We start from the raw sequence: 22,480 nt of genomic DNA, 5'->3' as shown, positions 1-22,480 counted from the left end.
GATAACATCATTACATTTTCAAATTGAATTGTTTTGGAACTTTCTGTTCTATGGAAAAAATATTTCAACTTTGTCTCAATTAAACACGTGTGCCAAAATATAAACATTTTCTATGGATAGACGTTCTGATTTTGAACTAGCAATAGCCACAAACAGAGCCACCAAAAAGAAAGGGCACCTGCAAAACCCAGCAACACTTGAGACGTGCCATTTTAAAACCTAGAAAATGTTCACTGTTAAGCTCCCAACACACAGTTGGACTGGAAAATAAATTAATCCTTCTTAATTTTGAAAAGCATAGTATTCAACAACTTTGAGAATGTTAGTTGCAACTAAATAAAAAGATCTCCTTCTGTAACAGTACTGTTCTGAGGCAGAAGGAACATATGACTCATCTGTATATCACTCCGCTGTACATATTATTTTATTGATGCTTTTTCAGAGAGCAGACCTCCACAGCTGTGCACCCACACAAACTAGTGAACATTTCAGACTGTTTCTGTGTGCAGAAGAGATATGGATTACTACCAGTAAACAATATCTCTTTAGTGTTAATTATGCTTTAATTTTCTGAATAAAATTATGAACCCTGCAAAATAAAATTTGGAGAAAGGCATAAAACTACTACAAAAAGGCTTTTTTAAAATCAGTGGAGACAATGAAAGAGGGGAAGCAAATGTCTAGAAGCAGCTGGTCTGTACAAAGTTTTGGAATGAAGAAAATTTTCAAGCATGGGTTTGCTAAGAATAGATTTTTAATTGGAACAGGTGTGTGGGAACAGCAATGTTTAGGAAAACAGCATTTATTCAGTTCCTTAATGGCACTGGTCTTGGAAATTAATCCTATTTTTTTTTCTGAAAATTTTCTGGTTGACAGAAATATTAACATTGGTTGTATAGATTAGGACTATTTTGAAAGTGTCTTTAAAACTACTCAACTGGGGAAAGAATTGACATAATTTCCTAACAAACTTATGTTCTGAATAGAACATTTAGTGCCACAGAGCACCTTCATTCACTATCTACAAACTAGACACCCAGCTTTATTCAAATTAAGTCAATGGGAATTTTGCTAGTGACTTTAGTGGAAGCAGGTTAGGGCTCTTAAGATTTGGAGAAGATTCCATGGATACAAGTGCATTGCAGCCACATACAAGGTAACATCTTCCTGTTGTGATTCTGTTCATAATTATTTATTGAGTTAAGCTTTTATAATGTTGTAATTCTGAAAGCTGAAGAGCATTGGTTCAGTCCTGAAAGGTTCAGTCTTGAAAGGTGACTTGCAAAGGGAAAAACAGTTGAGCTTGTGCCTTGTTATGAAGATGCCTACATTTTTTAAAAATTCTGTTTTTAACATTAGTGATTGAGAGTTTGTCTGTTGTGGAAGACTCCGTAACCTTGTCTACACTAAGAAAGTTTTTCAAAAAATCCCGTTGTTGCTAGCACTAATTTAAGTTCCACTGATGACAGCACTGTTAAGAGCCCTAATGTAAATGCACCACTGTTTCAAGCATTGTTGTCTATTCTACATGGATTATGGTGACTGGGAAACTAATGTGGAATTTTGAGAAATGCCTGTCACTTTGTGTGATTTGTATTCCTAAGTGACTGAGGCACTTATAAATAGTTGACTAAGGGTAGAATTATCAGACTAGAAACATCAAGGGTCAAGAGAATGAAAGCAAGCAGTTTATTGGGGAATGAATCTTCAGTCAGTCATACTGTTTAAAATTGTTTTTATTAATACATATTACCTTCAGTAATTACCATTTTGGAATTTTAAACATGTCAAAGATTTGACACCCCATCCCTTTCAAATAAGGTGAGAGTGCTCACAATATACATGGTCAGAGGTACAACAGGTCCTCAAGCAAAATCAAGGAAGACCAGATTTGACATTCCTGATTCCTAATGGTAAAAAATAAAAAAAAAAAAAAATAGAAAATCAGAAAAGAAATAAGAGTAAGTTTTCAGGCCTTTATACACATCAAAGAAGCAAAATAGGACAGGATCTGATTTTTTTTTTTAAATCCTCTGCAGAATTATGAAAAAAAGTATTGCTGGTTAGTCTTAAAACGAAACTGTGTTACAGCAGACTCTTACACCAACAAGGGGATGAATCATCGTGTGGTTCAGGCACTGGATCGAGAATCTAGAAATCTTGGTTCTGTAGCTGGCTCAGCTGTAGACTTCTTTTGTGACCTTGGGAAAGCCATTTCACCTCTAAGCTTCAGTTTCATCATCTGTCAAATGGGAGAAAGTGCTCAGATACTGTAGTAATAGGGACCTGTTGCAGGCCTGGCAATGCCCCGCCCCTTTGTGGCAGGGGTGGGATGGGGTCTCGGAATCTTGCCACTCTCAAGTTCACGCGCCCGTCTCTCTTTGGGAGGACGGTTGTGGCCTAATGGCCTCCTTCCCCACAATCACCCCTTGGTTGGGGTAGTGGGCCTAGCGCCCAGAGTCCATAGGATTCCCATGGTGGTAGTGGGACCTGGACCCACCCTCTCCATTGGGTCCCGACCCAGGGCCCTGATAGTGGCAAGTTCCCCTTGCCACCAGCTCAGCGGGGTCTGCCCGCAACATGCCAAGCATCTGTGCGGCTCTAACGCTGTTTGCCTCTAGAGTTCCCCTGGGTCACTTCCTACCATAAATGCCAGGTTCTCCACTTCGGGGGGTCATCTGGTTTGTTCCCCTCCTGTGACGTACTCCGTCTGGGCATCAGGGTGCATTCTGGCTTGGCTGGCCTCCAGATCCTGGTGCGTAGGGTGTCCCTTCTCGGGTGCTGGCGGTGTGCCGCCTTCCCCTCCGGCAGTCAGCCCAGATGGAGCAGCTCTGCAGGCTTTTATACCTGTTCTCCAGTTGGAGCATGCCCAGCAGAGCTTCCCGGGCATGGCTTCCTCTGCTAGGAAGGAAGAGGGTTAACCCCTGCGGTACCAGTGCGGAGACACTCTGCCCCATCACAGGACCATACAAATGTCATTAAAGAAAAGAATTCTTATTGTCTTACTCTTTTAGGTATAACGTTTATTTTTACGTGACAAACAGTTCTACTTGACAAAGAATGAGTACAGGTAGAAAATCCAAAGGTTGCAATAACATATTTGGCTATATAATTAACTAGCATTATAACCTAAAGTTAGTTTTAGTTAATGAATTGTTAGACTATATTTAACTTTGAAGTAATTTAAAACTTGTTTAAACAGAGTCACTAAGTTTTCCAAGAAATTTGCTAATTTTCTCTTCTTACTAATTATATTATAAATAATACAGCATTATTTAGAAGCACTACAGCAAAGCTCAAAGCCTCAAGAGGGCCTGTAGAAGGAAACCCTCTAAGTAATTATCAGATGTCTTCAGGACTCTAAACAAAAATGGAGTAGTCTTGCTTGTCAGGAGTCTTACCTCTGTCAGTAACACCCACTGAAGTGAACAGGTTGTTCTGTGATTTGCATACCAAAACAGGAATAAGACACTTTGGGTAGTGCACTTGTAGAGGATTATATCCCTTCTAAACCTTGAATCTTATGCATCATTACTTTAGTGCTTACATAGGAAATGAAGCCTACCAATATGTTTGGAATTGAATATTTCTGCTATAATACAATTGGGGAAAAATAGATATACTGTGTTACCATTCATAATACTCACACGTTCTCTGGAGCAGAGTCCCTCCCTACACTATGAAAAATCATGCAATACCAAAGCTGCCAATTTATAGGCAGTCAAATTCACTTGTCCGACTATTCCAGTGTATTCTGAAATTGTCACCTTATGTCCCAGTACAAATGAAATGCTGATTGCAATGGTGTTGTTTTTGTATGACAAGGGTAAAAATGTTAATCAAATTCTTCTTCTTCATGAAGAAGGGAATATGGATTCATTATCAGAAGCTGAAAAGTAGATGTTACTTACTTACTCACTGACATAAAGCATTTGTATAACTTGAAATTTCATTTGACTGTTCCGTGTTCTAGGGAGGAGAAAGACATTATCTGAAAAAAAAATAATGAACTACATGTACCAGTTATGCAAGGCCCTAGATCACATGCACAGGTAAGACATTAAATTCAGTAGTAACCTTGCAAGAAGTATGCCATATGCTCATAATTAAATATTGCCTACAAATAATTAGAAACATAGTGAATATGCTCATACTTTCACTGAGTTGTTCTTTTTGGTATTTTTATATTGCTGCAGAAATGGAATATTTCATAGAGATGTGAAACCAGAAAATATATTAATAAAGGTAAGTAGTCTTGTGAGATGATATCACTAATCTGAAAGTGTAAGTATACACACTAGTTTCTCAGAATAAACAAAGAAATGTATATCTTTATAATTGTGAGGTATACTTTTCATAGTTAGAGAGTTGACTCTTTGGTATATAACTTTAGTCTTGTGCCCTCCACTCCTTGAATGGTGAATGAACAAATGTTTTCTGTTGCTGTTGGATAAAAGCGTAAATGGATTCACTTGTTCTGTAGCTCAGGCGTAAGATTTGCAGCTAAGTCTGAAAGCAAACAAATTCACTTTTTCATGTATTAATACCTTTTTCCTTTCTGTGCTGTTTTTGAAACAAATGTTGAGACTCAGCTCTTCAGCCCTCTCTCTCCATGCTTAACTCCTGCGGTCTGCAGAAGTTGTTCACACGACTGCACAAGGAGCCCTTAAGTTGATTTTGTTTTTGAAAGATTCCTGTATTAAAAACTATCAAATGCTGGCAGAAGGCCTATTTCCCAGAGTTGTTTTTTTAGTAGTTTTGTTGCCAGAATTCAGCTCATTTATTTTTATGGGCTAGATTTTACTGTTTCAAAGTCCTTAGTGTGTCCCAAAATGAAACCAGAAGGAGGAAGAGGAACTAATACAAAGAAAAGCCAGGAAAATATCTATCATGTGACTACTAAAAATGAGAACACCAAGAAAATAACCTCATGTAAATATGTCACTTTTAGAAACCTTCCCTTCAAGACTAGCTAATACATTTTACTATTAATGGGTATCTCTAACATTTTTTGTGAAAATGTACAGAAAGATACTAGTCTGTATTATGGGACGTAAATGGCCTTAAATTTCAGAGGCACTTACAACTTAAAGGGCAGTTTTACAATTTGTTACTATAATGAAACATTTACCATAGCTGAGATATGGTTCACTGATAGGCCCGTTCAGTGTCGCTGGAGAATAGGTTTTAATAAAATTTAAACATGGACATGCAATTTGACATTCGAAATCACCTCTTTTTTCTTAAAAAAAAACAAAAAACCCCTAAAAGTTAGTACTGAAAGCAAACTACAATTAGAATTATAATGGCTGGTTCAGGTGTATCAGAAGGCTTCCTGCCTTTGCTTCAATATTTGACTGTTTTCTAATTTATTGGACAACATAAGTTAGTTTGTTTGTCTGGGGTGTTTTCGCAGCAGGATACCCTGAAGTTAGGAGACTTTGGATCTTGTAGGAGTGTATATTCCAAGCAGCCATATACAGAATATATCTCTACACGCTGGTACCGAGCACCTGAGTGTTTGCTCACAGATGGTTACTATAGCTACAAAATGGACATGTGGAGCTCTGGCTGTGTTTTCTATGAAATCACAAGGTACAGTGTTAAGTAGAAAGAAATTAAGAGTCTGATTTATTCAGTGTCAAAGAAACTCCAAGTTGAGGATCAACTCATTATGTAATCAGCACATGGCATGAGTAATATTATGTTAAGGGCATAAATGTTGTTTTCCATGATTTTCTAGAACTCTTTCATGCCTTTAGTCTGGAAGTTACATTAGGCACAGATCCTGTCTTGTCTGGCACCAAACACATATAATAGCAGATTAACAATAAAGTAGCTAGATGCTTAACAGAAAGTAAGATTGTCGCATGGCTTTATGTAATTAATTCCCCCTAAATATTTTATTGTTTGTAATATTTTTCATGATTGAATAACTTCATGATTGAATATTTCTTAGTTTGGGAAATAGTAATTTTTTTCTCTTCCTTTCCTCACTGAGTCCTGCCTGGCTCACTGGGGGAATACTCCCAAGAGTAGCCCGCAATGGTCAGTCCTGAGTCTGGTGCTGTTCAGTATTTTCATTAATGGCTTGCATAATGGAGTGGAGAGTATGCTTATAAAATCTGCATATGACACTAAGCTGGGAGGGGTTGCAAGTCCTTTGGAGTATAGGATTAGAATTCAAAATTACCTTGACAAAATGGAGAACTGGTCTGAAATCAACAAGATAAAATTCAATGTAATTGCAAAGTACTACACTTAGGAAGGAAGAATCAAATGCACAAATACAGAATGGGGAATAATTGGTTAGATGGTAGTACTGCTGAAAAGGATCTGTGGAGTATAGTGGATCAACAATGTGATGCAATTGTGAAAAAAAGCTATTATCATTCTGCTGTGTATTAACAGGAGTGTCATACGTAAGACATGGGAGTGCTCCCTCTACTCAGCACTAGTGAGGCCTCAGCTCAGTTCTGTGTCCAGTTCTGTGCATGTGCACCACCTCTCAGAGATGTGGACAAATTGGAGAGAGTCCAGAGGAGAGCAACAAAAATGATAAAAGGTTTAGAAAACCTGACTTATGAGGAAAGGTTAAAAAAACTGGGCATGCTTAGTCTTGAGAAACCAGATGGGGTGAGGGTGGGGGAGAAACATTTGATACCAGTCTTCAACTACATTAAGGGCTGTTATAAAAAGGATGGGGATCCATTGTTTTTGGTGTCTACGAGGGTAGGACAAGAAGTAACCAGTTTAATTTGCTGCAGGAGAGATTAAGGTTAGATATTAGGAATAACTTTCTAACTATTAGGGTAATTAAATTCTGGAATAGACTTCCAATGGAGGTTGTGAAATCCCCATCACTGGAGGTTTACAAGAGCAGGTTAAACAAACACCAGTCAGGGATAGTCTAGGTTTACTTCATCCTGTCTCAGCACAGGGGGATGGAGTTGATGACCTTTCAAGGTCCCTTCCAGCCCTACATTTCTGTGATTCTGTACTGACACTGCAAATGAAATATGATTGTATCCTACCAATACTATTCTTAATCTATCTAGTACATGTGTAACAACAGTAGAGTAGACATGGCAGCATGGGGTAGCAACCCAGGTACATAGCAGGCTCTCCAGGCAGCCTGTACTCTGGCTGCTAGCCTATGCTGCCGTGTCTTCACTACTGTTATTACCGGTGCTAGATAAATTAAAGCCAGCAGAGGATGCCTTCCTGTTCTACAGTCACACTTTCAATGGCAGTGTAAACATACCATTGTTGTCATGAGCATAACAGTCCTCAGTTTTGATAGTACATTTGAGATGTTAACATTTTTCCCTCCTCTGCTGATTTACTCTTTTGCAACAGCAGAGGAAATCAGTCACATGAGAGTCAACTCTGCAATTGAATTTGTAAAAGTTTGTTAAACCCCATTTTCTACAGGCTGTTTTGTGAAAAAAACAGATCTTACAGTTTGACTCTATGCAAAAGTGAGTTTGGGGAAAGCTATAATAAAATTTGTTCAGCCGATTGAGATCTGCGAAGTGTGCAAGAAATAACAGATCTGGAGAGTCTCTGTAATTTCCATTATTATTATAATTCATGAAACTAGTTTAAAAAGCCAGTGAATATTTCCTGAACACGCTTGTGCTCTGGAAGAGGCAGCTGATCTGTGAGGCTCTCCTTCTTTTCCACTTGGCCTGTGTGCCGTAGCAATGGCAACAATTCTGCTCTGTCCTCCCATACTACCACCTCCTTGTTTGGTATGCAATGAGCAGTGGCAGCATTTTTGATTCTCTCTCCTCCTTCACCAAGGACATACAGCTGCTATTGCTCCTGCCACAACTGCCACATGAACTGGCAGCCCTTCTGCTTTGTCCACTTGCTAACTAATAGAAATAACTAATTTTATGTTGGGCAGAGGCCAGTTGACACACACAAAACCCAAATGTGTCCTTTCTTTCACAAAATAAAACTGACCCCCAATGATCTAATTCTACAGTACTCTCTTATAAAATGTCACTCTTTTATCCCCATAAAAACCAGCTGAGCTTTAAAGCTCTGCAAGTAGGTATACTCCAGGTGAATACTAAAGAATGTCTAAAGTCTGTTGTAAACAGATTGTGGGAGTGGAGGCAGATCAAGTTAGGCCTTGGCTACACTTGCTAGTTGCAGCGCTGGTGAGGGGGTTACAGCGCTGCAACTTAGCAGGTGTCCACTCTTAAAAGCTCAGCCAGTGCTGCAACTCCCTGTTCACAGTGCTGGCTGTACACCTGGGTCCGCTACGGGTGTAGCGAGACCAGCACTGCTGATGCAGCGCTGGTCATCAGGTGTGGACACTCACCAACGCTGTAATTGGCCTCCAGGGTATTAGCAGGTATCCCAGCATACCTTTTCAGCCTCTCTGGTCACCGCTTATCACTCCACTGCCCTGGGCTCAGGTGATCCGCCCTTTAAATGCCCCGGGAATTTTAAAAATCCACTTCCTGTTTGCTCAGCGAGGCGTGGAGTGCAATCAATCAATCAACTAGTGACCATGCCTCCACGCCCCAAATGAGCCCCAGCATGGAGCACTGCCAGGCTGCAGGATCTCATCAGTGTTTGAGGTGAGGCTGCTGATGGAGACTCCCAGGAGTCATGCAGCCAGGAGCTATTTTCCAGCCAGGAAGAAGCTAGCCAGTCGCAGCCGCTGGACTGGTAGTGAGGAACAGCAGAGGAGCCTGTTCCCGTAAGAAGCTTTTATTATAAGGATGGAAATGTTTTGGAGCAGGGGGCTATGGCTGCCTGCAAGCATGCCTAGATGTGGAATAGCCCATTGATTTCCTGTAGCTGCTCTCTGCTTTCCCCAAGTCACAGAAACCCCATGGATTGCAAGAACAAGCAGCCCCCCCCCCCCTTCCAGGTGTGCTGCGTGTGCAAGATGGCTCTGAGGAGCACCTGCTGTGGCAGATGTGGGTTGTAGGGTTAAGTGCTATTTCCCTCTACCTGATCTTTGCTTTCCACAACTAACAGAACCCCATGGCTTCCAGGTAAAGAAACAGGCAGCCAGCCCCCTCCCCCTGTGAGCCAAGTTGCAAGATGGCTTTCTGTTATTTCCCTCTACCTGATCTTGCTTCCACAACTCCAGAAACCCCATGGCTCCAGAGTCAATCATTCCCACCCTTCCTTTCCCAGGTGTGCTGCATGTGTTATTTCCCTGTAGCAGAACCAGTCAGACCCCCTTTTCCCCTGTGATCCGCGTGTGTTTAAACTCACCATGTGTATTCTATCTGCAGCCCGCGTCCACCGTGTGCTATGGTCACACTGTGTTGTAAATGATGCTACAAATACTCTTAAAAACAATGCTGCCTCTGTATTAACATTTTATCTCTCTGTGTTTTTTAAAAGTGACCTTGTGTCCCGCTGCAGCAACACACACTGAAAGACTGAGAAACTTAAGAAAAAAACCAAGGAAATTGAAGGAAGAGCTTGTGAAAGCAGTCATGAATCTGTATTCCACAGAAAATAAAAGTTACAACATGGAGGGAAAAACGGAGCATTAAAAAGGATCAGGCTGCAAAGAGAACCACAGATCGGCTGCTAGCTTCATGGAACGCCACACAGACCTCATGCAGTCAATGGTAGACATGCAGCAGACCACTACCGTGGATGCCTCAGCCCATCCCAAAACTCAACCCATGTTGCCCCACTGTTTCCTCAAAACACCCTCCAGCATCCTGGTTCTTACCACCACCACCTGCCCCCAGCACAATACATTCACCTCACAGCCCTGATAACTACGACCCTTACCCTATGCACTCAACCCCATCACGATGCAGCATATTAATCCTCAAGTGCAGCAGGCAGTGCAGAGCCCTCAAGGAAGAACATATTCAAACCTGTGAGTGTAATGCCCATCACCGTACCTCCCCTTCCTGTTTATGTACTTATTTAATAAAGGATTTCTTGTCTTTTAAACAGTTTTTATTATTACAGAAAGTTAAACATACTGTACCACAAATGAAAAATAGCACTGCAAATAATTGCAACCACTACAGGTAACTGCTCTGAGCACTGCACTTAACTGCAGTGGAAGCACCCACGTTACTGTTTGCTTTCAGCCTCAAAGTGCTCCTTTAAGGCATCCCTGATCCTTGAAGCACTGTGCTGGCCTCTCTAGTCGCCCTGCTCTCTGGCTGTGCAAATTCAGCCTCCAGCGTTGAACCTCGGAGGTCCATTCGTCACTGAAGGTTTCACCCTTCCCTTCACAAATATTATGGAGGATACAGCACGGTTATAATGGCTGGGATGCTGCTTTCCCCCACGTCTAGCTTCCCATAAGACTTCTCTATCTCCCCTTTAAACGGCCAAAAGCACACTCCACAGTCATTCTGCACTGGCTCAGCCTGGTTGAACGGTCCTGCTCTGTCAAGCTTCCCTGTATACGGTTTCATGAGCCAAGGCATTAACGGGTAAGCGGGGATCCAAGGATCACATGGGCATTTCGACGTCCCCCACCATGATCTTCCTGTCTGGGAAAAAAGTCCCAGCCTGCAGCTTCCTGAACATGCCACTGTTCCAAAAGATGCGTGCATCATGCACCTTTTCAGGCCATCCTGTGTAGATGTCAGTGAAGCGCCCACGGTGATCCACAAGCGCCTGGAGAACCATAGAGAAATACCCCTTCCAATTAATGTACTCGGTTGCCAGGTGGGGGTGGTGCCAGAATAGGAATATGCGTCCCATCTATTGCCCCTCCACAGTTAGGGAAACCCATCTGTGCAAAGCCATCCAAATTTCTGCACATCCCCAGAGTCACGCTTCTTCTTAGCAGATGCGATTAATGGCCCTGCAAACTTGCATCACCACTATTCAAACGGTCGACTTTCCCACTCCAAACTGGTTTGCGACCGATCGGTAGCTGTCTGGAGTTGCCAGCTTCCAGACTGCAATAGCCACGCGCTTCTCCAGTGACAGGGCAGCTCTCAGTCTCGTGTCCTTGCGCTGCAGGGTTGGCGCGAGCTCAGCACACAGTACCATGAAAGTGGCTTTTCTCATCCTAAAGTTCTGCAGCCACTGCTCGTCATCCCAGACTTGCAGGACGATGTGATCCACCACTCAGTGCTTGTTTCCCAGCCCAAAGGCGGCGTTCCACGGTCCTGAGCACATCCGTTACTGCCACAAGCAATTTAGTCAGGCGCGTCAGGCGAATCTATTTCATCATCGCTGTCACTGTCACTTTGGAGCATAAGGAATAGCTCCACTGCCAGACGTGATGTGCTGGCAACATCATGAGCAATATCCTCAGCAGCTCGGCTCCATTTCTCTCTGAAATCACGCGACAGACTCACAATGGCACTAAACGGCTGAAAAGGGAAGCGATGCACCACGGTGGTTGGAACAGGAAGCGGAATGACCCGCACCCTTCCGTCCCCTTCCCACAACCCACAGCGCCAAAATGGGACGAGGTGCTCTGTGGGATAGCTGCCCACAATGCACCACTCACAACAGCGCTGCAACTGGTGCAAGTGTGGACACACTGCAGCGCTGGTCGCTGTCAGTGTGGACACACTGCAGCGCTGGCCCTACACAGCTGTACGAGCACAGCTGTAACTACCAGCGCTGCAAAACTGCCAGTGTAGCCATGCCCTTAGAGACTGTTCTTTTGCCTGAACTGATATGCCCATTCCCACCAAAAGTGTGGGCCATAATCTAACACATTGCTCTCCTATTGCTGACCAGTATGAAATGCAGTCTGAAAACAATGTCAGTTTTCAGAGCACCGCATAGTGGCAATCATTCCATTAGAACTAGTTTAAATCACTTTTAGTATTGCCAATTTTATTTCTTATCTTTCAGTTTCCACCCTCTCTTTCCTGGATCTAATGAATTGGACCAAATATCAAAAATCCATGATATTCTAGGCACCCCTGCTAAGAAAACTCTTAATAAATTCAAACAGTAAGTATGTAGTACACTCCCATATTTATTAATCTAAATAAGTGAAATCTGCTATATAATCTAGCAGTTTTCACAATCCTCTCTTTTATTGTGAACACTTAAATCTAAAATAGCCATTGTCAAATGCCTTAATTAATTACTATGTAAATACTTAAGTCTGTCTTAAGTGTAATTCCTAAATGCAATTTTCTGATCTCACAAGATTTCAAGTTGAGGGAGAAGGAAACTTGAGCAGTTTTTTCTTACCCACATCAGGGATTGTGTCCTGCAACCTATACCAGCTGAACCATTGCTGCACAAACTTTGTGGTCAAGGGGACTTTCCTCCTCCACAAATGTAATGCTGCTTCATGCTAGTTGCCAGATAAGGGTTCTCTCACTACCCAGAGGCAGTTCCTCTGTGATGCTCCCAGGCAGATGAGAGAAAATCAAAACTGTATTCTAGGTCTCACCTGGCAGTTTACCTCTGCACCATCTAGCATGTCAGTGATAATTTTATAAGGAAGGAAAGTCTGTCATTTCAGTGCTTCTTAATTACTTCCCTTTTAAAAAACATAGTGATTAATTACTGTCCCTAGTCAGATTAGATTGACCTTTTAGGTATTTTCAGTAAGTTTAATATTTGGAGGCATTTTACATGAATGATAAGTGTTTGCTCTATTACTGGGTTTAACACAGGTCAAGAGCTATGAGTTTTGATTTCCCCTTTAAAAAAGGGACAGGACTATCTCCACATGTGCCTAATATCTCCCCCAAGAGCCTCTCCCTTATGTATGCGATGATAGAATACGATCCTGATCAGAGAATTGGTGCCCACCAAGCACTACAGCATCCTTATTTCCAAGAGCTGAGGTAAGTTTACACTTTCAATACAGGATTTTAAAGTCAGATCTCGAATTGCACAGTGGACTGTGGAGAAAGGAACTTGGTCTAAAGTAAACCCTGAATTTATTAGGTTACAATTGCCTTGCAAATAACCATACCTGCAGTTTTCTTTATTTACTGCATTAAAACAACTGAGAAGTAAAATTCATATGGCAGTTTATCTTTACTACCCTACTGGACTCCAGATTTCATCTGAAGGGGTATTATTTGACATTTTGTTCACTCTTTTCAGAACAGCAGAGAAGCAAGCTGTAACTATGCACGGAAAAATGAGATTAGCAGAAAACATAGTGGGACAAGAATCTATCAACTTGTGGTGTATTTCAAAGGATGGTAATAGGCAGGTAATATTTAAATCAAACTGGAGAACATGCAGCCTATTTAAATAAAGTCATTTGTAATGTCTAGGTTAGATACATAAACAAATGTACATTAGATACATATAATCAGATAGGTCAAGTTTTAGATACACAAACAAAGTCACTTGGTCACTGCATGGTTTTATTCCTGAGGTAAACTAAGGTTCCAGTCCTGTATAGGAATCTGCTGGTGCAGACTTCAGCACCTGTGCAAAATTCTATTGACAGGCAGGGCCTAAAGGTTTGCCACAGTCCCTTAAATAGATAGTGGTAGTAAGTCTTGCTGATAGCTTTGTGCCTTTTTGGCTTCTGTATGCATTATAAAGGACCAATAATTTTTTTAATTTCTATTAATGTACACTGGAAATTTTGGTCTTGTCTATCTTGTTTTTCCGGGAAGACTATAGATAACCGGAGAACTAAGGTAACATTAGAACCCAAAGATATGAAGCGTCACTGAGAGAAGAGATTTATATGTAGATAGTTAAACTTTTTTTTTTGTTTATACTTATCTAAACTAATTCCAAAATGATTCCACTTCTCCATCCCTTCATCCAAATGCCAAGTTCCTAATCCACATCTCTGGGCCCTCCAACTGAGACCTGCAGCAAAACAGGACTTGACCTTCCTAATTTAAGATAGATTTTGTTGTTGTTGACAGAGACAAGATAGGTAAGTTAATACTTTTATTAGACCAACTTCTGTTGGTGGAACAGAGAAGCTTTCAAGCTTCTCAGAGCTCTTCTTCAGGTCTCTGTAGTTGATACACACTCCGCTTTTTGGTTAAACACACATAGTAAATTAGCAACAAAAAAAGTCACAAGCCCAATTTTCTTCTGTAGGTCACCTTTAAAGTACGAGTCCTTTTCCCATTAGCAGCCATTTGTTCCACTAATTCAACTGTTGGGAGTTGGTTGAAATGGGGTTTGTACACAGATGCTTGGGGAAAACCACAAAAAGAAAACGTGCAGGTAGTTATAAATAATCATCATTAAGGGGGTGTGCTTAAGAATTCAGCTGAAATGGAGCTTTGGTGGGTTGGTTTTCTGGGAGATGAAAGTTCTGTTTTTTATTGTATCCTGTTTAAGAAAAATGTCACTGTCAGCAGATTGAAACTTATCTTTATTTTAAAAGCACTCTCTTAGGAAAACCCAGGAGAATCCAGTAAGACATCATGGACCTTCCTATGGAATAGAATTGCCAAAACTGAATGTTTCTGGAGTAACCAAGTTGACTTCTTATCCTAGTCCTTCACTTCATTCAGTTTTTACCTCACCTGCAACAAATGGTGAAGTCCCTGTGTTACAACCTATTAAATATATTGGGACAAATCACAAGGTAGTAAACTTTAACTTGCTTATTCAGTTATACACAACAAATAAATATAAATGTATTACTGACCATATTTCAAACTTGTATCGTTTTTTCAACAGTGTGAAAAACAGAAGGCGCTTAAGTCTTCTATGAAACAATACCACTTACCCACTATAGAAAGAAGAGGTGGAGGATATTGACCAGCTTGTCAAATATTTGGAATGTAAGGAAAAGCATGAGTATACAGTGAAACAGATTCAACCATGCTTTCTATATTATTGTCAAAGGTACACCAAAAGCAATAGTGCCTTATATTTGTTTCCCTGAAATGCTGCAGGAAAACACTACAAGACTATTAGCACTTCGGTACTTTTATTTCTGCATGGTATCAATATTTATCTAAGCACCATTTTGGCAGGTCAAAATGCACTTTATACTTGAACCCTTTTAAACAAATTCACTTTTTTTAATTTTTTAAAAACAAAAATGGATAATTTAGGATTTTAGTTGGAGGAATGACATTTTGTAATTAAGTTTTATATTATATACAAAATAGTTTATGATGTTATTTAAGACTTGTTAAACTTGATCTGTTCATTTTGTACCTTTTTAACAGATGAAAATATTAGTTGCATAGACAATGTTGGAAAATAATTACCTCCTGTATTAGGTTGATAGTTTCAAAGCTCAAGTCTTGTTAATATTTTATGGATTATGATATAATTTGAGAAACACCTGATTTCAGTAAAGTTAAATAGTTTTAATTACTTGTATATGCAAAGGATAGCTGTACAGTTACATATCTGATTCATAAGCAAATCTATCTTTATCATTTGTGTCCTTTTCTTTCTTAAACTATGCTTTTATATTAATCAAAAGCTTTACTGACTCTGGTGGTTTTGCAATTAGTTGGTTGAAATAGTGGTAAAGAAACAGCATATGGATTTAGACCATTTTTTCACATTTCACAAATTATAGGCGCTCATTTAATAAGATTCTCAGCTTTTTGTGCTGTAGAAGCCAACAAAATTCAGAAATAGCATTTTGGTCATTGTAGCAGAGGGATACCATTTAAGGTAATGACTAAGAGTTCAATGTGTTTGATTTTTAAAACTTCAGTATCCTAGTAAGAAGGAAAATTGTCAGTTACAAAGTGGCTTTACAGTTTCAGAACCAAATGGAGTTCAGCTATAGAAGATATAGCTATGTTAGGACTGGATTTTTCAAGTTCTGGATATTCCTAAGTGGGAAGCTTTTCCTGACATATATGGAGGTACTTAAGATAATTTCTGTATAATGAGCTGTGCACTTAAAAAAGATTCTAGCCTTTATGGTTGTAAAAGTTACGCTGTTCACATCTAGAAAATTAATGGATGTCTTCCTGTTTGAAAAACAGCTCCAGTGCCTCTGCTGCTCTTCAGAGCTTTTCCAGGCTGCAGCAGAGTGAAATCATTAAGAGCCCAGTCAGTTTTACATATGCTAGTCAGAACTTAGTGGACAGCAGTTAAACTTAAGTCACTTCATGTTGGTGCTGCTGAGGCACTCATTGGAGTTGATGGGAGAACACCCTAGACCCAGTCTACACTAGAAAGCTTTGCCAGCATTGTTATGTCAGGTAGGAGAGTGGGGCAGAAGGGAGAATCCCACCCCCAATCAATATAGTTAAACCACCCCCCCATCTTTCCCCCTGTAGACACATCTTATACTGACAAGAGGAGTCCTTTTGCCAGTATAGCTTATGTTCAGGGCAGGCGGTTTAACTATACTGCCAAAAGAACTCCTTTTGCTGAGTAGGCACTACATTTCCAATACGGGGCTTTGCAAGTATAGCTACACCATATGCTATAGACTTTGTGATGTAGAGTAGTGAAGACCTCTTTTCCCCATGTTTTATCAGACATCAACTAGCTAAAGTTCAATACAAACAATGGAGCCATTAGTCAAGATCCAGGAACAGCACCCTGCTAGAAATCCCAACAGTTCATGTGTCAGGGGCAGTAGGCTTCTCATCAAGATGTTGCCTTTAGGCCTCACAGCGATGGTGCAGTTTTAATGCCCAGGAAATGCGTGGCCCTTACAGGCTTCAATTGTTAATGCATACATTGTTTTAGAATGTAATGGTCTGTGTGGGTAACTAATTCCTAGGTAATTGTTGTTTGGTGGTAAGGAGTGTGCTGGTCACCCTAAATCTTTGTTACCTTATTGTTTATAGGCAGTAGAATGGCACTGTTAGCGCTAGATGGCTGGTCACTTCATTAGAAAAAAACATAAGCCAAACTACACCCAACTTTTTCATAAAAGGACATTAAATGTGAAGATAAATTAAATCCAGTCACACTCAATGCTTGTCTGCATGTACAACACTGCAGCTGCACCAGTGCAGCTATGTCACTGTAGCACTTTAATGAAGATGCTACTACGCTGCCGGGAGAGCTTCTCCTATCAGTGTAGTTAATCTGCCTCTGCAAGAGTTGGTAGCTATGTCAACAGAAGCTCTCCCATCAACATAGCACTGTCTACGCCAGCCGGTAGCTCAGTATAACTATGTCACTTGAGTGGATTTTTCACACCCCTGAACAACATAGTTATACTGATGTAAGTTTGTAGTGTAGACCTGACCTAAGCAAATCAGTCTACATACAGCTAAAATGGTGCTGTAGTTTGCCCTAACTTCCAGAATTTTTTTCACAAGTTGTTTGGTATTTGAAAGTTAGGCTGTTATAAAATCAACACGTCTCACTTTGAAAATAAGATGCTGTGACTAACTTTATTTTTCATTAAAATCTCAGCATGTATCATTCTCTCTACTAACCACAGAGATGTCAGAACAGAGTTTGGCAGTGATACACCGCTACCTCGATATAATGCCACCTGATATAACACAAACGTGGATATAATGCGGTAAGGCAGTGGCGGGGGGGAGCTGCGCACTCTGGTGGATCAAAGCAAGTTCAGTATAACACAGTTTCACCTATAACACGGTAAGATTTTTTGGCTCCCAAGGACAGCATTATATCGAGGTAGAAGTGTACATTAAAAAAAGTAAATACCTACTAAGTCTTCTAAGATTATGTGGCCTAGTGCATAGAGCACTGCACTACGACGCAGAGCTGGGTTCTGTTCTCAGCTCTCCTGCTGGTCTAGTAGGTGATCTTGAACAACTCACTTTACCTTCTTGTGCATCAGTTTCCTGATCTCTAAAGTGGGGATATGGTACATACTTCCTTTGTAAAGCTCTGAGGTCTACTGGTGAACATGCTATGGAAGAGCTAGATATCATGGAAAGCCAATTTTCAAAGTGTAATATGTTCTGACATAGGCAAATTCTCTCAAATTCATTGCATGGCAGGGTGTATGGCTAAGGGTACTGGTCATGGAACATAGAGTCCCACTGTTTGGCCCCCAGTTTACATTTGACCTGATCACTACCCTCATCATTATTTCATGGCTGTTTGCTGGCCTGTGAGATGTGTTTCTTACTCCAGTTCTTATTCAGTAGGTAAATACTTTCTCAGCCCTGGAAGCATTTCCATAGAATGTAGGATAGGGGCAAGGCCCAATAGTGGGAATCTGTGGGGTTGCTTGCAGTGCTGCCAACCACCATGTACCACTGGCTTGGATAGTTGACTTACAGTTCCTGGGGTATCAGTCACCTTTCATAAACTGGAAAATAAGGAAGGGTTTGAAGTGATTTAGGATGATAAAGAGATGTGCAAGTAGAAAATACCCATAATTGAGTTTGAAGAAGAGTAGTTCAACAGTATCTGGATGAGTACCTGTGCTGTGTGTTTACATGGGTACAACACTGGTGTTGAGGAAATGGAAGATAAAGAAATCCATATCTGTGGTACAACAGTAGCCTACTATTCTTTATCTTTAGAAATTTGGGACAGAGGTTTGGGATCAGATGTCTTTGTGGGATGGAAGCTGTTACATTAGTTTTCCAAAGAAGGAGCTAAGAAATACAAGATTCCTGGCAAATCTTCAATGTTGTGAGGGAGCAAGAGCAAAAAAAAAAAAAAAAAAAAAAAAAAAGCACAATATGATTTTTGTATTGCAAGATACTACACCAGGGGTCAGCAACCTTTTAGCAGTGGTGTGTCGAGTCTTCATTTATTCACTCTAATTTAAGGTTTTGTGTGCCAGTAATACATTTTAACATTTTTAGAAGGTGTCTTTCTATAATATATAACTAAACTATTGTTGTATGTTTTAAAAATGTTTAAGAAGCTTCATTTAAAATTAAATTAAAATGCAGTGCCTCTCAGACCGGTGGCCAGGACCTGGGCACTGTGAGTGCCACTGAAAATCAGCTCGTGTGCCGCCTTTGGCACGTGCCATAGGTTGCCTACCCCTGTACTATACTATAGTAGCTGGGTGACCTTCCTGTCAAGGATTCAAATCAGATTGAAAGAATGCAGAAGTGTCAGAGGCACCTGTGTTCTCCATTAAAGATAAAAGGCTTTAGGTATATGTTTAGAGCAAGGAAATGAAGCTTCTCTAAAAACTAGAGTAGCAACAGGCCAACCCTGTGGGAGCATTTACATTCTAAAAGTTGATCAGCTTATCTTGTTTGATGAATACACTGGACAGTCTTGTTCAGTAGAGTGATGGATACAAGTCCCCAGAACATTTGATCTGCTGCAAAATTTCACTACAGGCTGCTCATTAGAAGATCAAATTGAAAAATAAAGTTGATCACCATTTGACATGAATAGCACAGTCTCTCCAGGTTCTAAAAGTCTTACATCTGTCCTACTCTTTCAAGCTCATGCTGTAGATCAGAGTTCACAGCAGCAATCTACTAGTGTCAGAGATAAAGTTAATTTCATTGGATTGTTTCCTAAGAGCTGTTTTTTCTCAAGGTGATTCTAAATAATTCAAGTAAACCACCTACTTTCATGTAACACTCCCATTCCAAAAGAAAACGTGGAATTTTACAGGAAATTATTTTACTATTATGCCTCACAGCTAAGCGTTATTACAAATGAGAAGTATGCCAGAAACCAAACTGCTTTCATGACTCTCTCATAGTAGGTTTGTTACTTAAGTTGTGCATTTTGAAACAGACTAACTTGTTAGGACACCCTACATCAGTGGTTTTCAACCTTCTTTTGTGGACTCCTAAAAAAAATTCAAATGGAAGTGCAGATGCCTTTGGAAATCTTAGTCTGCAGACCCCCAGGAATAGAGACCACAGGATGAAAAGCCACTGCCCTAAACATTATTCAAGGAAACTATTTGAAAAAGCCAAACTAGAGGCTTCCAAGAAGAGTAACTTAAGAAAATCACTCTCTACAGTATGTCACTTTGAGAACTTAATTTTATCACATCAGACTTTAGAAAGTTTTTCAGACTTATGCTGTGAGCTTACTAGTTTAACAGGGTTTAACAATGAAAACATCACCATCTTTGACACCATTATTTCTGTGTTGAGTGGGCATTTAAGTGAAGAGGATATTCCAATGTGATTCTTAGCTTTACTAGATAAGAGTTGTATATTTCACTTGCTCTGCCTGACTATAACCACCAGAAAAAATAGGCAGGGCCTGCTGAAAAATAGCTGCTTAAGTAACACATATCCCAGAGGGCGGTTACGAAATAGACACAGTGCTTTACAAACATCAGAAGTTTCAACTGAAGAAGGTAACAAATTAGCTACCTGAGTTAGCTGCAGCACTAATAAAACTCATACAACATTGATTTGTTAGTTAATCTTTAAACAGTTTTATTTAATTTCATATGCATGGCAGTTGCCTTCATTTGTCTACCTGGAATTTGTATTAACATGCAGAGAGTTGTGCAAGCCATTAGTTTTACTTCTGACAATTTAATATGCAGCTTTTTAAAAAAGGACTCATCTATATAAAAGTCCAACCTTGTTCATTTTGTTCAGATGCAAAATTCTCATTTTCACCAATTTGTCAATGTGGCAGAGTGACAATCACTAGCTTTAGCGTGAATACCAGTTATCAGAAATGACATATTTCCAAGTATGAAAATTTAAGTGTAGTCTCTTCAGAGTTGAACATATGTAAAAATGCACCTTTGATTTTGTGTATTGTCATATACTACAATATGCTTTTACCTCTTTTTAGACTCCCAGAACCAATACAGCCAACAATGGGAGCTCGATTCTATTTCTAGAACTATTATTTACTAAATTCCAGTTAGAGTCCATTATGTCACTGTGAACCCTGAAAGCTCTGGGGACTGCATAATGAGGGCATACTTGGACGTGCAGAACCTTTACGAAGGGTGCTAACATTTAGGGAAACCCAGCTTGAGCTTGTCAGGTTAGGAGTTAGAAAAAGCTTCAATTGTAAAATAAGCAAATTGGGAATTAACTGAGAAACACGGAACCCCCACAATGCCATTTTATAGAGTAAGCTTGCCAAGCAAAGCCATACTATAATTTCCTCTCATCCAGCAATCAGTTTGCTTTAGTGCAAAAAAATGACTTGTGTTCAATATGCAATGATGTATTTTCTCCTCCGGTTTAAAAATTTGGGGATTTTTTTTGTTTCCTAAAATTTTTAAGAATGTCTTGTTCTGATCAATACACTATATAAACATTGAAATATTTTAAATTATATCACATGACTTATGCAAAATACAAAATCATCTAAATAGGATATTCACTGTTTTTATTGTGCAATGTTAGGGCTTGCTTTGTTTTTGTTTTTTTTTATATTGTATACCAGTTATCCACACTAGAGGTTGAACATGTACACCCAGAAGATACATGATCTGACTTGAGAATTGCCAGTCTACTTAGAGTTCAACTATTGATCTGGCAAAACTTTGGGGGTTGTTGTTAAAAAGCAGATTTGTAAAGGGCGTATTTCCTGGGATCATTCTGAATGAGGCATGCAGGACTGGGTTCCTTCCATGGTAAGAGTGATGAGTGCTTTGTTGAGCAGGGATTGATTACCCATGTGCTTAAAATTAAGCACATGCTCCAGTCTCTTCAAATTACATATGCTCATAAGCGTTTTGCTGAATAAGGTCTTAAATAGGTAGATCTTTTCAAGTGACCGCACTTTCACTGAAGAATTCCTTTCATCATTTGAACTATATTCAATATTTCAGGTTTAAGACTACTTAACTCTGCATCCAAATGTAGAATAATATTCTGAATACCTGAGCACTTGGAATAGGGCAATAGGACAAATTAAATAACTATTTATGCTGTTTACTTTTTTGCATGTCAGTTTAAAACTACCTAGTCTATTCACTTCTATGATTTCTAGTCAATTTCACTTTCAAATTATCAGGCAAGTAGTCGAATGCCGCAATGTTTGGGTGGAAAGCCAACTCATTTTCATACTCCCCACAGGATTTTTTAAAATTACATGTAAATAGTTCTTTTTGGACATCGATTTTTGCAAGTACTTGACCCAACAATATAGTATTTAAACTGTTTGTTCTAGTTACTTTGCTTCTTGAAGCTTGTTTTGAGACAAAATGATAATCAGTTTCATTCAAGTATGAGTCTTACAGCTTGAAAACAGGACAGACTGACACCCTTATTTTAAGTGATTGTTGTGTTCACAGAACATGGTCACAATAAAAAAATATAATTTAGGGAAAGGGTGATATTTTCAAGTCTACTTCTTACAAGGTGTGTGAAGGGTGCAGGAATAACAAAACCAAGAAATGAAGTCTATTTAGCAAAAGAATTTGACTTGGGTGCAGCCATGAAAGTTTCTAAACATGGGGAAAGAGGAGCTTCTTCTAAACAAAGTACTTTTAACCCTTTTTACAGAAGATGGACAGAAAATTGGTTTCTATTCAGTGCTTTGTTTCTATGCCAATGGTGCCAATCAATGTCATGATAAAGAAAGCTATCCACAGATCAGCCCATTTTACATAGACCAGTGAATGGTTGTCAGACAGTAACAACTTTGTCTTTTCTAATTTGGTTAGCGATCTGAATACAACCCAGAAGGTAACTGCTCAGAGTATGTGGTAATAGCATACTCAGTCTGT

The 22,480-nt window shown here is 39.8% G+C and overlaps 2 protein-coding genes and 1 long non-coding RNA gene across 7 annotated transcripts in view; 1 reads left to right on the top strand and 2 right to left on the bottom strand.

The window, feature by feature from the left end:
• MOK (MOK protein kinase) overlaps positions 1-18,528 on the top strand; it is a 33,981-nt gene extending 15,453 nt beyond the window's left edge. For 3 of the 5 annotated variants that reach the window (XM_032777381.2, XM_032777387.2, XM_032777383.2), the window contains 8 exons: positions 3,974-4,052; positions 4,197-4,245; positions 5,417-5,595; positions 11,830-11,931; positions 12,609-12,782; positions 13,048-13,159; positions 14,309-14,512; positions 14,608-15,261. In XM_032777381.2, coding sequence (XP_032633272.1) covers positions 3,974-4,052; positions 4,197-4,245; positions 5,417-5,595; positions 11,830-11,931; positions 12,609-12,782; positions 13,048-13,159; positions 14,309-14,512; positions 14,608-14,688 — 980 coding nt within the window. In that variant the 3' untranslated portion in view covers positions 14,689-15,261. Of the gene's footprint in view, positions 1-3,973; positions 4,053-4,196; positions 4,246-5,416; positions 5,596-11,829; positions 11,932-12,608; positions 12,783-13,047; positions 13,160-14,308; positions 14,513-14,607 lie in introns of all 5 variants that reach the window. The other 2 variants (XM_032777382.2, XM_032777385.2) reach the window with 2 other exon arrangements.
• Positions 2,891-22,480, bottom strand: part of WDR20 (WD repeat domain 20) — an 83,112-nt gene continuing 63,522 nt past the window's right edge. Inside the window, exon 4 of the mRNA XM_075065689.1 lies at positions 2,891-3,991. Coding sequence (XP_074921790.1) covers positions 3,950-3,991 — 42 coding nt within the window. The 3' untranslated portion in view covers positions 2,891-3,949. The remainder of the gene's footprint in view (positions 3,992-22,480) is intronic.
• On the bottom strand, positions 20,192-22,077 carry LOC142046790 (uncharacterized). The gene is made up of 2 exons (XR_012655837.1): positions 21,292-22,077; positions 20,192-21,242 (listed from the first exon to the last, which is right to left on the bottom strand). It is a non-coding gene; the product is annotated as an uncharacterized LOC142046790 (long non-coding RNA).

The sequence above is a fragment of the Chelonoidis abingdonii genome, chromosome 4, assembly GCF_003597395.2.
Source record: "Chelonoidis abingdonii isolate Lonesome George chromosome 4, CheloAbing_2.0, whole genome shotgun sequence".
In the NCBI taxonomy this organism is placed as follows: Eukaryota; Metazoa; Chordata; order Testudines; family Testudinidae; genus Chelonoidis; species Chelonoidis abingdonii.
This window is presented reverse-complemented; position numbering and strand designations above follow the sequence as displayed.